Source organism: Jaculus jaculus, chromosome 2 (assembly GCF_020740685.1).
Source record: "Jaculus jaculus isolate mJacJac1 chromosome 2, mJacJac1.mat.Y.cur, whole genome shotgun sequence".
NCBI classification, from domain to species: Eukaryota; Metazoa; Chordata; class Mammalia; order Rodentia; family Dipodidae; genus Jaculus; species Jaculus jaculus.
Genome location: NC_059103.1, coordinates 172,547,399 through 172,563,931, shown reverse-complemented (window position 1 = coordinate 172,563,931; position 16,533 = coordinate 172,547,399). Strand labels below are relative to the sequence as shown.

General features: G+C 44.6%; 1 protein-coding gene across 6 annotated transcripts in view; it reads left to right on the top strand.

Annotated features, from left to right (window-relative positions):
• The window catches only part of Ncald (neurocalcin delta), a 538,037-nt gene that overhangs the window by 485,778 nt on the left and 35,726 nt on the right, over positions 1-16,533 (top strand). For all 6 annotated transcript variants that reach the window (XM_045143361.1, XM_045143362.1, XM_045143364.1 and 3 more), the window contains one exon: positions 15,784-16,180. In XM_045143361.1, coding sequence (XP_044999296.1) covers positions 15,803-16,180 — 378 coding nt within the window. In that variant the 5' untranslated portion in view covers positions 15,784-15,802. The remainder of the gene's footprint in view (positions 1-15,783; positions 16,181-16,533) is intronic.

The window sequence follows — 16,533 nt, the reverse complement described above, 5'->3', positions numbered from 1 at the left end:
GCTCTCTCTTAAGCATGAGCCATTGTAAGCCCTCCCTTTTGTAAGTTGCTTCTTTCAGGTACTTTGTCACAGTGATGACATTCACAATGAGAAACATCTACCTGATAGTACATCAGAGACCCACCTCAGCTAGTGACTAGGAAAACCCTGAAACTTGTTTAAACTACCTTAGAAAATGCTGGAAACACTTCCTAGTTATTGATTTATTTATTTGTAAACAGAGAGAGAGAGAGAGAGAGAGAATGGGCACATCAGGACTTCTTGCCACTGCAAACAAACTCCAGACACGTGTACTACGACTTTGTGCATTTGGCTTTACATGAGTACTGGGGAATTGAACCTCGGGCATCAAGCTTTGCAAGCAAATGCCTTTAACCACTGAGCCATCTCCCCAGCCTGCAGCACTTTCTTTTTATACTGATTTGTAATCTTGTCCTTTCTAATGGTGTTTGCTATAATGTAAAGACTAGACACATGAAAGGTAATTTAGGAGAAGTGAACCACTCCTATTAGATTTACAAGGAGCAGGAGAAATCTCTGATGGCTCCTGGTGGGATAGGCAGGCTCTGAGTGCACAGACCTCTCCATCAGTAAACCTGTGGTTTGAATGTGAAATTCCACCTCCCTCTGGCCTGCGTAGACTTGTGTGTTTGAGCACTTGGTTCCCAGATGGTGTTGCTGAGAACCTTTGGGAGGCAGAGCTTGAAGTTCTGCTTCCTGTTTATCTCTCTCTCGGCTTTGAGATGGTGGGCTGAACATAAGCCTCAATTGCCTTCTCCCGCCAGTGTGCCTCCCCCGCCTTGATGGCCTGTACCCCTGCAACTCTATGCTGAAACAAACCCTTCCCACCTTCAGTTGCTTCTTGCCAGGTATGTGGTCATAGCAACAAGAGTCACTAACACACCTATCCAGGTACATCAGAAACAAGCTAAAGATACAATGGTGGCTTGGTCTGGTTATACTCAGAGCCTCTCCTTTAGAGTTTCTGGAGGAGGCCTGAAGGTGGCATTTTAATCACTTTGTGGATATGTACTGGTATTCACCTTGCCTTTCTTAAGATTAAGCTTTCAGGGCTGGAGAGATGGCTTAGCGGTTAAGTGCTTGCCTGTGAAGCCTAAGGACCCCGGTTCGAGGCTCAGTTCCCCAGGTCCCACGTTAGCCAGATGCACAAGGGGGTGCACGCATCTGGAGTTCGTCTGCAGTGGCTGGAGGCCCTTGTGTGCCCATTCTCTCTCTCTCTCTATCTGCCTCTTTCTCTCTCTATCGGTCACGCTCAAATAAATAACTAAAAATAATAAACAAAAAAAAGTTTTAAAAAAGATTAAGCTTTCATTTTTATCTTCTCTTAACAAAAAATAAGGATTGTAGCCAGAGTGTGAATGTGCAAACAGTAAGACTTTTCCTTAAGTGCAGGAGCACACGCACATGCACACGCACGCACACACACACACTGGAAGCACTGGGCATCCTCCTCAAGCCTCCCCTGCGCTTTCCACCTGAGGCCCTGCGCTGACTGGATGTAGTACAAATATTTGTGTTTTCCTTCCATGACTGGACCACAGCTATCTAACCTGGAGCTAATCCTCAAACCATCACTCTCTGGCTCTTCAATATGAGGGTACTCTTGCCTCTTCCTTTCTCATAGTATTTCAAGGGAAAATATTCCTGAAGCTCCTATGGGCTCATCAGAAGGGACTGGGCTTTGTCTCACTTTGTCACAGTGCATTCGACTCATAATTTGAGCTCAGGGAAACTGATAATAAGAATGAGTGAATTTGTGCTAGAGAGATTGCTTATCAGTTAAAGTGTTTACCTATGAAACCTAAGAACCCAGGTTTGATTCCCCAGTACCCTTCTAAGCCAGATGAACAAGGTGGTGCATGTATCTGGAGTTCATTTGCAGTGGCTGGAGGCCCTGGTGTGCCCATTCTCTCTCTCTTTCTCCTCTGTCTCTCAAGTAAACCAAAAAAAATATTTTTTTAAATAAGTGCATTTAAAGATAAACTGGTGGGGATACTGGGTTCAGTTGATAAAGTCTTGCAAGGCCAAGACTTGAGTTTGATTTTGAAACCCACATAAAAAGCCAGCTCTAGCGACCTGTGTATGTAATCCCAGAGTTGCGGAGGTAGAGACAGGCAGGTGTCTGGTGCTTGCTGAGAAGCCAGTCTCGCCTAGCTGGTGAGCTCCAGTCCAGTGAGAGACCTTGCCTCAAAAAAAAAAAAAAAAAGTATCTAGGCATGGTGGCACACGCCTTTAATCCCAGCACTAGGGAGGCAGAGGTAGAAGGATTGCCATTAGTTTGAGGCCATCCTGAGACTACATAGTGAATTTCCAGGTCAGCTTGGGCTAGAGCAAGACCCTTCCTCAAAAAATAAAAAAAAATAAGCCAGGCGTGGTGGCGCACGCCTTTAATCCCAGCACTCGGGAGGCAGGGGTAGGAGGATTGCCTTGAGTTCAAGGCCACCCTGAGACTCCATAGTGAATTCCAGGTCAGCGTTGGCTAGAGTGAGACCCTACCTCAAAAAACCAAAAATAAATAAATAAATAAAATAAAAGGTGAATGGTATTCTTGAGGGATGACACCCAAGATTGTCCTCTGATCTCCACATACCCCCACATACACTACTCATGCACACACACACACACACACACACACTCACACACACACGATACATGGTATGTGTTTATAAAAGTAGTATCAGATGGAGAATGGAGTTTCAAAGGGTAAAATGGGGAGAGGGAGGGTATTACCGTGGGATATTTTTTATAATAATAATATAATAAAAAAATTGAAAAAAAAGAAGTATCATCTATTCTATTTTTAACTTGTTTTTGTTTTTTTGAGGTAAGTGTCTCACTCTAGCTCTCTGACCTGGTATTCACTCTGTAGCCTCAGGGTGGCCTTGAACTAATGGTAATCCTCCTACCTCTGCCTCCCAAGTGCTGGGATTAAAGGCATGTGCCACCATACCCAGCTTCCACTTATAACTTTCATAAGTGGTGAAAAGCAAAGGAAAATTGGCTCAAATTAAAACCATGACTTATCAATTTACTCAACGTTTCAATAGCAATACATTTAGTCAGTCAATAAAATTAGCTGAGCAGCTATTAAGTGGTGAGTCTTGTTCCAGGCACTGGTATTTTGCCACTAAACAAAACATACTAAAGTGACGGATTGATTTGAGTAGAGGAAGAGAGACACTAAAACTAATAAAGCCAGTAGCAACGTATAAGTTGTGGGTAAACTCTACAGCAGATGCCACCCTGAACACACCTGATTGTGTCTCATCTCGGAAGCTAAGTAGGGTTGGGCCTAGTTAGTACCTAGTTTGGAGAAGCTGTGGTGAGGCAGGCAGCCAGCCAGGAAATGAGAGAAGGAGAGCAAGTATTATAATTCTAACCAGGGATGTGAGGAAGGCCATCTCTGTGAAGGTGATACTGGAGTTGCCTTAGAGGAGGTGAGGAGTAGGTATGAGAATTAACATTATTTTAAGTACCTTGGCCCCACACAGAGTGTCTGTCACTTTCTTGTTGCTGTGAACAAATACCTGACCAGAAGCACCTTACATTTTCCTGAGGAAGTTTCAAAGCCCTTCACCTTACTTCTTTGAGATGGAGTCTCTTACTGATTTAACTAGATTAAATCCCTTCCTCCCATAAACTGTGTCTGCTTGGACGTTTGTCCCAGCAACATCGAGTGGACTACAACAGTCTTCATTCTTATACAGCGAGCACTTTGCCCACTGAAACCTCACCCCAGCCCCTGTGTCATGGATTTTTAAGTAGTTTCATATGATGTCCTCCCTCTTAAGATGTAATTGTTCAGCTTTTACCACTGGGTACCACCTTCATTTCATCTCATTCTATTGAGCCTGCTCTGGGGACAAGATGCCTTTGTGGCTTATTTTTTTTTCTTTCCTGTTTATGAACAAGTTCACTGGTGGGCATGTATGAGTCTATGAGAAAGTACCTAGGCATCTGACTTTCTGATATGCCAGGATGGTCCTAACTTCCAGGATGTCTAGCCACAAAAGAGCATTTTAACCATCAGCAGATAGACAACTATAGTTTCTTTGGTTACCTCATATCTGACTCCCAAGAACTCTGTTCAAGTGTACTTAACCACAACAGGGGTAGGTCTACAGGATGTCCTCCTCCCTCCTGGTCCCATGTGCCCCAGTACCTAACTCTGGGTATCAGAGAAAAGATGGAACAAAATGAATCTCTCCTGCACCTGAGGGAATTCAACATCTGACCGGAAATGTTGATCTTGAGCAACTTGTGCAAATAACTGATTCCAGATGTAGAAAGGAGGAAAAGTACGAGGTACAAGTGGAGTGTGTGGTGAGAGCCTGCCTGGGTTTTGGTGGCCAGAGGTCTCTGGAGGGAGTGGATTTTTCAGTGGAGACCTGGGGGCTGAACATGTGTGAAGCAGGTCAGTGAGCACTTAGGATCAACTGGGTAGAGAGGAGAACTTTTCAAGCACAGAACATGGCTACCATGTGCAGAAGAGGTTTGTTGGAGCAGGGGTACACAAAGGGACTGTGGGAGGCAGTGACTTAGAAACTCCTCAGCCTGGGGCACCACTGAGGTGGGGGAGGGGAACCCCAGGAACCTCCTGAAGAAAGCATTCAACCCAGTTCTCTATTCCAGCAGTCCTAGGGTCACGGGGTTGCAGTAACTGCCTTGGAGCACTCACACAGGCCTCATGGTATCTAACTATAAAGCCACTGCCTCCCCAGTCCCATGAGGGGAGAGGAAAGGGAAACTCAGTACGCTCCCCTTCAGCATCTATGCCCCAGATGGAACCCCTCACTATGATTCATTTCCACTTATAATCATGACCACTACATACATGAGCAAACACTGTGTTAGGGCCTGCAGGGGCCTCAGAGTGCAAACCCACCAAGGTCTTTCACATCTAGTGATCCAAGCAGGAGAGTCGGGCTGGACAGCCATCAAGTTTTTCTTTCCTTCTTTCTCTGTGTCATCTTCCTGCTCTCGTTCTTAAGCAAGAAGGATCATGTCCTCAACTCTGGAGGACATAGCTCTATAAACAATGCAATGAAATTAAGCCCTCACTTCATCCAGATTAATGGTGTTTATTGAACACCTGCCGGTGCCAGACACAATGTTGAATTTTTCTCAATTCATTGGTGACAATGAACTTTCCACTTTCTTCTCATTTGGTTCTACTAATGAAAACTAAGAGAAAGGTATTATTGTATCTATCTACTGTAAAACATGACAACAAAGCTGTTCCCAAGTGGCACGACCCAGTACCATAATAATGACTTTTTGGATGTAGTTATGTTTCCAAGACCAGTCCTCTTTCTGCATATCTACCTTGCTGGAGGAAAGAAAATGGACCATAGGTTTAGAGAAAACACTCGACCATCTCTCCTTCTGACTTTTGACTTTGCCTGGGTTTGGTGGGTAGGCATTTCATGTTTGGTGGGCAAGCAGGATTTTCCATCATCTTGGCCTGGGTAGGGAGGGCTTCCCCAGTACCTTCCAACAGAAGTAGCCATTCAAACACCAAAAGAGACCAGGCCAGAGACCCAATGGGGTGGAACTGGGGGAAGGTGCTCCGGTCTCTGTCTTCTTGGGACTATAGGCTGCATGAACTTGTCATGACTTAATTTCTCCATGGCCCTCATCCTTGGAGGGAAACCAGGGATTCTATAGCAAAGTGGTGGAAATGTGGAAAGTGCTCAGAATTACTCCCAGAATCCCAGGTTTCTACCATTTCTCTACCCAATGTAGGATAACTTTTATATAACTAGTCTTTCTCAGCCCAGAAGCAGTCTGCTAGGGAATTTTTTTTGTCAAAGATTGTGAACTATTCTTGGACTCAATAGAGGGGCTTGGAAGTATTTATTAAGTACATGTGTGGCACCTGGAGGAAATCTAAAATTGGGGACTTGAGCCACTTGCCCTCCTGTTACCAGTTAAGTGACAAGACCTGAATGGCTGTAGCTTATGTATTTATCGCCCCGGGGGCCAAGAGGACTTACTACCTTGTGCTCACTGTTACCATTATTATTGTTCGGTAATAATTCCATAATACCTTTACGTAAGCAGAAATTTATTGAAATTGAAGTTCTATGGAATTCAGCCTGGAAGGGACCATAAGCTGTAGCAGCCCTAAGATATCGTGGAGCCTCTCTGTGCTTGCTACAGCCCAGCCCTGGCTCAATAGCTGACCTCCCCAACATGGCCAAAGCAGGCAGCTCACTGACAGTGGTCTGACGGCAAGTGACAACATGGACTTCATCTGACTTCAGACATGCCCACGGTTTCTTGGTTTAGGATGGCTTGGTCATATGTATAGGTATGGGTAGTGCCTGTCCACTTACTCATGGACACATTCCCCATTGGAAAGAGAGCAAGAAGTAGTTACATACCACATTTCACCTCAGTCAGCTGTCTTGTGGCCCAGATGGGTCTGTGAGCCCACTCTCTTACCTCAACTCCACATATCACAGACCAGAGGAAAGACTATTCTCTGGCTAAGAAAAGGACAAAGTGGGGTTATTATATAATCTCCAGTTCTTGCTCTTCGGTTCTTTAATTTTTTTCCCCTTGATATATGTGGTAGTATGTTTTATTTCCTAATCTGCCCATGTAAATATGCCAATTTGTTTGCGTGACTTCCATTCAGACCCAGCAGTTGCACTGAAGAGATTCTGAAGTAACCTGCTCCTTGGGCTTTTTACTGAGGCAGACTCACCCTCTAGTGAAAACCATAGTCAACTGACCTGGAAATGACTTTGTGGAGTGTAGCTATCGGTAAAATGCAGATGTCTAAAACATGTGACTTCAAATCATGGAAAATGGATGCTTATTTCCCTTCACCCATAAGCTTCAGAGTTTCCTTCACTACATTTTAAGAACCATTTTCAGTCATGTTTTCATAATTAAATGACTTTTCTTGGATAAGGTTACACACCCAGCATGAGGCAGATATTTTAATTACCCTTGTCTCTTCCTGGCTCCGCAGAGAGTTGTGTGCTGGTCGCAGCAGCAAACTAGACTTTGGCCTCTAGCACCTTGTAAATTCCATTTTAGGAGACCCTGGTGCCGCTCGCATTGAGACTTCTGCTCTGAAGTTAGCCAGGCTGTCCAGGGTAAGTTACGGACTTTTCCCCTGGAAAAAAGAAAAATCTAATTCTGGACCCTGAGGAATGACGTCACAGAGATTTCAGAACCTATGGGGAGTCACAGAAAAGCAAGGCTTCTGATCTTTCTCCTAGAGGTGCAGATGTCACAAGGGCTTGCATGCCCTCTGAGAGATGGTTGGCTAACCACCATCTCCTTTCATGGAGATATGAATTTTAGGCATTGTTCCCTGGCTTCTTTTTAAATGAAATATTGACTTTGCATCTTAGATTCTTGGCTGCAGTTCTGTGTTGGTGATTTGGGGTCTTTTCACTTGTTCTTCCTGTATCATCTGTGCTCAATATTGGCTCTCAATTTTTTTTTTTTAACCCTAGGAGACTGGATGTAGCCCAAAATAAGTTAGGGAAGACTTCCATATTGCCCTTTTCTGGGGAAACTGTTGAAAAATAGGATGCTTATGTTTAATAAAATAGGTATACCTTCACTTAAGGAAATACAGCCCAAGGTGAGAGTCTTTAAGAGGTAAACAAGGCCTCTGGAGTGGAAGGGAGAAGAATGGAAAGATCAGAGGTGGCCTAGTACCCACATACAGCTTTGTGAACAAGCAGAAGTAGCTCAGACTCTATTCTCAGTGTGGTGGGAAGCCCTGTAGAAGGCAAAGCAGTGGATCCAGGTGTGGTGGTGCACACCTAAGACCCTAGCACCAGGAAAGCTGAGTCAAGAGGATCTCAAGTTCAAAGCCAGCCAGGTCTACATGAATCCTGTCTCAAAAAACAAAAATAAATAAATAAAAGGCTGGTATCACTCCACTTCTGTGCTCGAAACCCTGCAGGAGCTCCCTCCCAGTCAAAGTCAAGTCTTTACAGCTGGCAGAGATGCAGACTGGTCAAACCAATGGACAGACACAGAGAAACCCAAGCCCACAGTCTGGCCTGGCCTGTCATCCGTGAGTTATGTGACTTTGGACACATTGCTTAGCCTCCGAATGTTCCTTCGCTCATAAAATGGAGAAAGCCTGCTCTGTCAATCATAGGAGCTGCTATAAGGGTTCAGTAGAATAATATATGAATGACCATGCTGTGCTATAAAAAAGTTTTGCCATAATAAACTAACTGAGGTTGGGTTAGTTAATTTGGTTCACCATTTTGTAGGCTGAAAAGTTTGGTGTCCCTATCTGTGTGGCCTCTGATAAGGGCCCTTGGATCACATCACAACATAGATGACATCATAACAGGGGGGCAAGGCTACAGGGCAAGACAGGAAGCATGAAACTGGGAAGGAGCCAGGCTGGTTCTTTTGTTGTAATGAACTAATCCAGACCCATGAGAACTGACACACTCCCTCAAGATAACATTGATCTATTCATGATGGGGGAGGCCTAACCTCCAGTAGGACTCATCTCTTATTGGTTTGGCCACCAACCCATTAGCACACTACTACATGAATGTGATATACAACTATTTGAGGGACAAATCATAACACCATGAAGAAGAAACGTTTTGTTTACCACAATGCCTGGTCCTAACTCAACACTAGAACATACATATGTGGCTAGCTCACTGTGACCAGCTCACTGAATCCATGACATATGAACTTGTAGTACTGAAGCCACTTTACAGACAAAATAAATATAAATAAAAGTCAATTTACCCAACAGCTACACCATGGAGCCACACTCTGAACCCAAACATTTCTATCCCATGCCCTAAGTTTTTCCATTATGTTTCACCAGCACAAAAGCAATGACTTAATAGCTGAACAAAGTTATGAAAAGGATTTGACCCAAGGTGCAACCTTGTCTCTGTACTAGTTTTTATTTTTCCTTTAATGTGGTGTTTCCCTGATGTTATACTCCATCTCTTTCTTTCAACTCAAACAGGCAGAAATTCTGTTTTCTAAAAGAAAAAGGTGTTTCCAGGCCTTCTTTTGTAGCTGGTGCTGGGACAAAACACCAGACCAGAAGCAGCATATGGAAGGAAGGAAGAATGGAAAGGGTTTATTTCCAGATTATAGCTTCAAGGGAAAGTTCCATCATCACAGGGAAAGCATGATGGGAGCAGACAGCTGGGAGACAGTTTCACATCAGCAGGGAAGGAGGGGAGAATAAGCTCACTAGTGGACACCAAGTAGAGCTAGACTAATAAGTCAAGGTCCCCCCCCCCCCTCTCTCTCTCTCTCTCTCTCGCTCGCTCTCAAATAAATAAATAATTTTATTTAAAAAAAAAAACAAAGAAAAAGGGCTGGAGAGATGGATTAGCAGTTAAGCCCTTGCCTGTGAAGCCTAAGGACCCCAGTTCGAGGCTCGATTCCCCAGGTCCCACGTTAGCCAGATGCACAAGGGGGCGCACGCGTCTGGAGTTCGTTTGCAGTGGCTGGAGGCCGTGGCGTGCCCATTCTCTCTCTCTATCTGCCTCTCTCTCTCTCTCTCTCTCTCTGTTGTCACTCTCAAATAAATAAATTAAAAAATAAACAAATCTAGATCCACCCCCAGTGACACACTTCCTCCAGCAAGGCTCCACCTCCCAAAGGCTCCACAAGCTGAGGACTGAATATGAGGCTGAATCACAGACACATGAGGCTCGGGGGGGGGGGGGGGGGGGGGGGGACAGTTCACATTCAAACCACCACATCTTTTAAACTCTATTGTACCCTCAAGATCCTAACCAAGCAAACCCAGATGGTTTGCAAATTTAGCGGTCACACTTCGTAAAGTATCTGCAGTTATCTACAGAGACAAATTCTGGACTAAATTGCAAACACCCGCTTCCCAATGAACTTATTTTATGCTCTTCTGCCTGGTTTGTGTTATGACCTCTCTGGGCTAATGATTTTGTAAATGTGGTTTAATTACTGTTTACTGAAAAATAGACGTATGCAGATCAGTCTCGGTGGGAGACTTGGCCAAAATGTTGAGGCAATTTGTATCTAGTACAAAACAAGCTAATGGTTGGGAAAGGAACTTAAGTCGGATTGGAAGAAACAACACTTTGTTTCTGCAGGGAAAAAAATCATTCGTTAAAGAAGTTGACTTGAATAATAAAGTGACAAAATTTCCCCCAAGGCCAGGCATGGGGTAACAAAACTGTAATTATGATGATTAGACTGACCACCATACCAAAGAGCTGCATTCTAAAGAACTCCCCAAAATGAAATTACTTGTAAATTCCATTAAATGTTTCAGAGCTTGGAAAAACTCATGTATTATGTATTCCCTCATGTTTCTGAATTCCTGCCTTAGGCAAATTGCCAACTTAGCAACTAAATAAATGACAGTTTTAAAATTCTAATACGAATCGGTCTGTCTAACTTTGGGAGGCTTTTTACCTCCAGAAAGAAAAAAGAAAGGAAGGAAGGAAGCAAGCAAGCAAGCAAGGGCCCATAAGGGAAGTGAACATGGGTAGAATGCTCAGCTTGTGAATTGTGGATACCGTTGGCAGCTGTGGCTCATCTTGTGCTTGTACACATTGAGGTTTGCGTGAGTCCTCACTGACAGGGAGTTCCAGAATCATCGCTCCCCCTCCACATATTGTTCAAGCAGGGAAGAGTCTCTTCTCCCTCCCCTGCACAGGATGCCTGCGGGAGAGCCAGACCCAAACCACGTTCAATGCAGAACTCAGGTTCCACACAGGCGTGAGACCATGAGGCCCTAGTTAGACAGAAAGCAAGTTCTGGGGTTCTACTGCACAGTAAGATTCGATCATTGGCAATCAGGTAGTGTGCATTTCAAGTAGCTGGAAGGAAGGGTTCTGAATGCTCTCACCATAAAGATACGACGGGTTTTGAGGAGATGTCTAGGATTTGCTCATGATGCACCAAGTACGTGATTCAAGGTGACGTTACATTGTAACCCGCGTATTACAATTCTCCTGTATCAGTTACACATAAGCTAGCACTTAAAACAGGAGATATGATGAGTTGAGCAATTTCCAGGAGACTTGTTTCTTGATCCGTGGATGTTCCAAAGAAGTATGAGCACTGGGGGGGGGGGGGGGTAGCAAACACTGCCCTGGAGCTTTGTAGTGAGGAAATCAGACAGATAGTTCAATATCAGGGGTCCGGAGAAATCCTGACTCCTCATAGTGTTGCAAATAGAATCTGAATGCCAATCCCTCTGCCTCCTGGCAAAGCCGCATCTCTTCAAGACTATTTTACATTTCCATGTGGTGATTAATTACCTCTCTGAGTCACGTTTTCCCTTGTTCTCCTATTCATCAGCAGAGAAGCAGATACAAATGCAAAAATGTCCCGTCATCGTGGGAAATCACATTCGTGATGAAAGTGGGGCTGTGTTATCTAACTTTTCAAGCCATATGTTCAGAAACGTTTCCCATATAACAAAAAGGACAAATGTGACCGTAAGACTTTCATGAGAAGGGGTTTATCTCAATCACATACTGGCCTAAGATTTCAGGTCTGTACGGAAGTCCAGTGTCTCATCTTCCAAGAAATGTCCCTGACAGTGCCCTCATGGTACCCCAGAACTTTGCTCCTTCCTAAGTCCCCCCACCCACTGCACTTACTGTCCACTCCTCTGTTTCCATGTGTCCCCTCACTGCCTCCACCACCCTGGGTGCCCCGAGGGAGGAGGCCACCTCTTACTCTGCAACCAAAACACCAGAAGCCTGGGAAAGGATGAATGAATACTACATGGCTATGTGAATGGGAAGACGGTTTTCCCCGTCTAATCAAAGGTACCTTCATTTCCACATTATTTTAAGAAATAGGTAACAAAAGAGTGTGCATTCTTGCTTTAAAAAATGCAAATATTCAAAAGCACCTAGACTTCTCAATGTACAACGTGGCTATGTCCTGACAAATCCATGAAGGTTGAAAATGCATTGAATACATCTAACCTACCTAGCATCCCAGCTCAGCTAAGTGGTTTGTTTGTGGACAGGGTCTGTCTGTCTCACCGTATTCCAGGCTGACCTGGAACTCACTCTGTAGTACAGGTTGGCTTCGAACTCACTGTGATCCTCCTATCTCAGCCTGACAAGTGCTGGGATTAAAGGTGTGAGCCACCACACCCGGCTAAGCAAAGCTTCCTTTAAAAATTATAGTTGGGCTGGAGAGATGGCTTAGCGGTTAAGCGCTTGCCTGTGAAACCTAAGGACCCCGGTTCGAGGCTCAATTCCCCAGGACCCACGTTAGCCAGATGCACAAGGGGGAGCACGCGTCTGGAGTTCCTTTGCAGTGGCTGGAGGCCCTGGCGTGCCCATTTTCTCTCTCTCTCTCTCTGTCACTCTCAAATAAATAAAAATAAAAAACAACAAGATTATACTTATTTATTTACTTGGTGTGTGTACCATATGTGGCATGTGCATGTGTGTGCGGTATGTGCATGTGTTGGTGTGCATGCATGTGGCATGCCCAGTGAGCATGCACGCGAAGGCCACAGGAGGATGACACGTGTCCTCCTTTAGCACTTTGCTCCTCAGTTCCCTGAGATGTTATCTCACTGAAGCTGGGCCTTGCCATTTCTTCAGTTAGGCTGGCTGGCCAAGAAGCCCCTTCCCTTACCCTTTCCCCACTGCTGGGGCTACAAGCGTGTGTTGTCAACCGCAGGTTTCCAAGTGAGTGCCAGGGCCTGAACTCAGGTCCTCTTGCTTGTACAGCAAGCGCTCTTCCCTTCAAGCATCTCCCCGGCCCAAGCAAAGCTTCTTAAACTGGGGGCCACAACCCCATATGTGGTCACATAACTGAGAGGGTTGTCAAGAAGTTCCTGAGCACACAACCAGGAAATATCCCTGGATGAGATGCATAGCTATGAACCCAGAACGCCTTTGGCTGAGCTCACTTCTGGTGCATCATACAGCTTCATTGTGACGTTGGTTCTTTTTATTTGTTTATTGATTGATTTAGTTTGGTTTTTGAAGTTGGGTTTCACTCTAACCCAGGCTGACCTGGAATTCATTATGCAGTTTTTATTTATTTATTTGAGAGTGACAGAGAGAGAGAGAGAGAGAGAGAGAGAGAGAATGGGTGCACCAGGGCTTCCAGCCACTGCAAACGAACTCCAGACACATGTGCCCCCTTGTGCATCTGGCTAACGTGGGTCCTTGGAAATTGAGCCTCGAACTAGGGTCCTTAGGCTTCACAGGCAAATGCTTAACCACTAAGCCATCTCTCCAGCCCTTATTTTATTTATTTATTTATTTATTTATCTATTTATTTATTTTGAGAGAGAGAGACAGAATGGGCATACCAGGGTCTCTTGTGGCTGCAAGCAAACTCCAGGTACATGCCCTGTATTGTGCATCTGGCTTTACATGGGTACTGGGGAATTGAACCTGAGGTGGCAGATTTTGCAAGCAATGGCCTTTAACCACTGAACCATCTCCCAAGCCTGCAGCTTTGATTTTGAACACACAACATGCACAATTTGCACTACACATGCCATGACACTTCCCAAGGCCAACGAATGCTGCCTGAAACATGTCAGCCCAGATTCAAGACAACTATATGTTATAGATTACTGTTACTTTTTAATATTTAATTTATTAATTTGTTTGTTTGGGAGAGAGAGACAGATAAAGAGAGAGAATGGGCAAGCCAGGACCTCTAGGCATTGCAAACAAACTCCAGACCCATTTAGCTTTATGTGGGTACTGGGGAATCGAACCCAGGTCCTTAGACTCTGCAGGCAAGTGCCTTAACTGCTAAGCCATCTCACCAGCCCTAGAAATAGTGTTTTGACTGTGCATGCAAAGTTTTCTGCTCTTGTAAAAACATAATGGTTCAATTATGGAAAACAAAGCCTTTCTAATACTTCCCAGCATGTAAGTAATTTCCCATCATTCCTCAGCATGTAAGTATCAAGTCAGCGTATCTTGAGATTGTATTCTCTTAGACAAACAAGCACGTCCATCCCATTAGCACACAGACCTGATTCATCTTTAAAATGATAAAATTAGGCCAGGCATGGTGGCGTATGCCTTTAATCCCAGCATTTGAGAGGCAGAGGTAAGAGGATCACTGAAAGTTCAAGCCCACCCTGAGACTACATAGTGAATTCCAGGTCAGCCTGAGCTAAAGCAAAACCTTACCTTGAAAAAAACAACAACAAAAAAAGGAAAAGGTAAAATTATGTGGATACTGGAATACTGTTTTGGAATAATTCTCCTTAGGATTTATTATAAGCAAATGTTTGATTTGCATACTTATATATCTGTCCACCCAGGGTCACATAAAAATTTCTTTGGCAAAGAGGGGTCTCAAGTATAAAACACTTAGGAAGTCCTGTAGCATCCAGAAAGATTACCAACCACATGTACTGGCCTGAGCCGCAATCAGAACTCAACATTCAAAGTACAGTTTCTACCCGGTACGTGTCACTTTTGTATCAGGGTCAACTGGAAAAACAGCTAACCTGGGGTCTCTGTATATGAATAACATGTGTCAATCCATATATACACACAAAATCTGGAAAGACATTTGTACCAAAATGCCAACAGTGCTCATCTCAAGAGTTAGGATTTGGGCCGGGCATGGTGGTGCACACCTTTAATCCCAGCACTCGGGAGGCAGAGGTAGGAGGATCGCCCTGAGTTCGAGGCCACCCTGAGACTCCATAGTGAATTCCAGGTTAGCCTGGGCTAGAGTGAGACCCTACCTCGAAAAACCAAGAAAAAAAAAAGAGGATTTGAAATGATGATCTTTTCCTTGGAGCGTCACTGCATTATTTTACTATGTCACAATGGATGTGTCTACTATTATGATAAGAAAATGCAAGGTTAGGTGAACCTTCAAAAGCAAATGTTGGCCATTTCCTAAGCCATCATCATAGGACATAAACAACGTGAAATATCACCTTTTTGTCTGAGCTCAAGGTGGTCAATGAGTGAGTAATTCCAGATTTAAGCAAGTCAAGTAGCTTCATAGTGTTTTGTGGCATTATATGGGTATTTTTATTTCCATTCCTTTAAAAGAAATATTTGATTTATATATTTATTGGAGAAAGAGAGAGAGGGAGAGACAGAGAGAGAGAGAGAGAATGGGCACGCCAGGGCCTCCAGCCACTGCAAATGAACTCCAGACACATCTGCCACTTTGTGCATCTGGCTTACTTGGGTACTGGGGAATGGAACCTAGGTCCTTTGGCTTCATAGACAAACACCTTAACCGCTAAGCCATCTCCACAGCCCCATTTCCCTTCTTCATGCCTGCATTTCTAATGTCTAGGAAGTGCCTGAGCCATACTTTGTCTGGAAACATACTTGCAACAAAACATACTGCGTTCTCTCTTTCTGTCTCTCCCTTCCACTCATTTTTTTTTTTCCTGTAGGATTTGAAACTAGAGCCACAGTCCTCCTAAACCGAGGTTCGACCTCTTACAAATTGAAAAGTCCAGGATATTCATATTCTCTCCCTCCCTCTCTCCTCTCCCTTCCTTTCTCCCCTCTCTCATCTGTCTGTATATCCACTCATCTGTCCATCCATCCATCTTTGGCTTTCTCATTGGTTCTAGCTACTGACGCTGCTTCTCTGACAGTCTTCCCAACATTTTGTTTGGCTGCAACATCTCAAAACCTACACCGCATTCTTGCGCCAGCACAGAGTTTGATTGCTTTTTCTTTATCTCAAGGAACAATCCAGAACGATCAAATATGCCCTCAAATTGCAGCTCTGAAAATGATATGTGTTTTTCTTCTCTCTCTGCAGTTGAGTCCTTGCCAGCAGGATGGGGAAACAGAACAGCAAGCTGCGTCCGGAGGTCATGCAGGACTTGCTGGAAAGCACAGACTTTACAGAGCATGAGATCCAGGAGTGGTACAAGGGTTTCTTGAGAGACTGCCCCAGCGGACACTTATCCATGGAAGAGTTTAAGAAAATCTATGGGAACTTTTTCCCGTACGGGGATGCTTCCAAGTTTGCAGAGCACGTCTTCCGCACCTTTGATGCCAACGGAGATGGGACGATCGACTTTAGAGAATTCATCATCGCCCTGAGTGTCACGTCGAGGGGCAAGCTGGAGCAGAAGCTGAAGTGGGCCTTCAGCATGTACGACCTGGACGGAAACGGCTACATCAGCAAGGCAGAGATGCTCGAGATTGTGCAGGTATGGGGCCCCAGCCTTTTAGACTCAATGTGGGGGCTTTGAAGAGGAACAGGCGTCAGCAGCAAGACTTGCAAGTACACAGGACAGCATAGGGCACAGGTTTGCCAGCTGGTGGCTCACCAGTGCAATCTATTTGGCTTGGTATGTGTGTGTGTGTGTGTGTAAGTTGGAATTTGCATAGACAGAAATGGCGCATGGAAATTCACATTGGTGGACATCTCTGAAAACTATGCCAGGCCCACATTCTAGCCTGGGAGGGGTGACCCTGAGCTTTGGGGTGCAGAAAGACATTGGCCATACTTATCACGGTTCTTTCATTGATTCATTGCAATGACCTCTCAAACCCAGCGCCT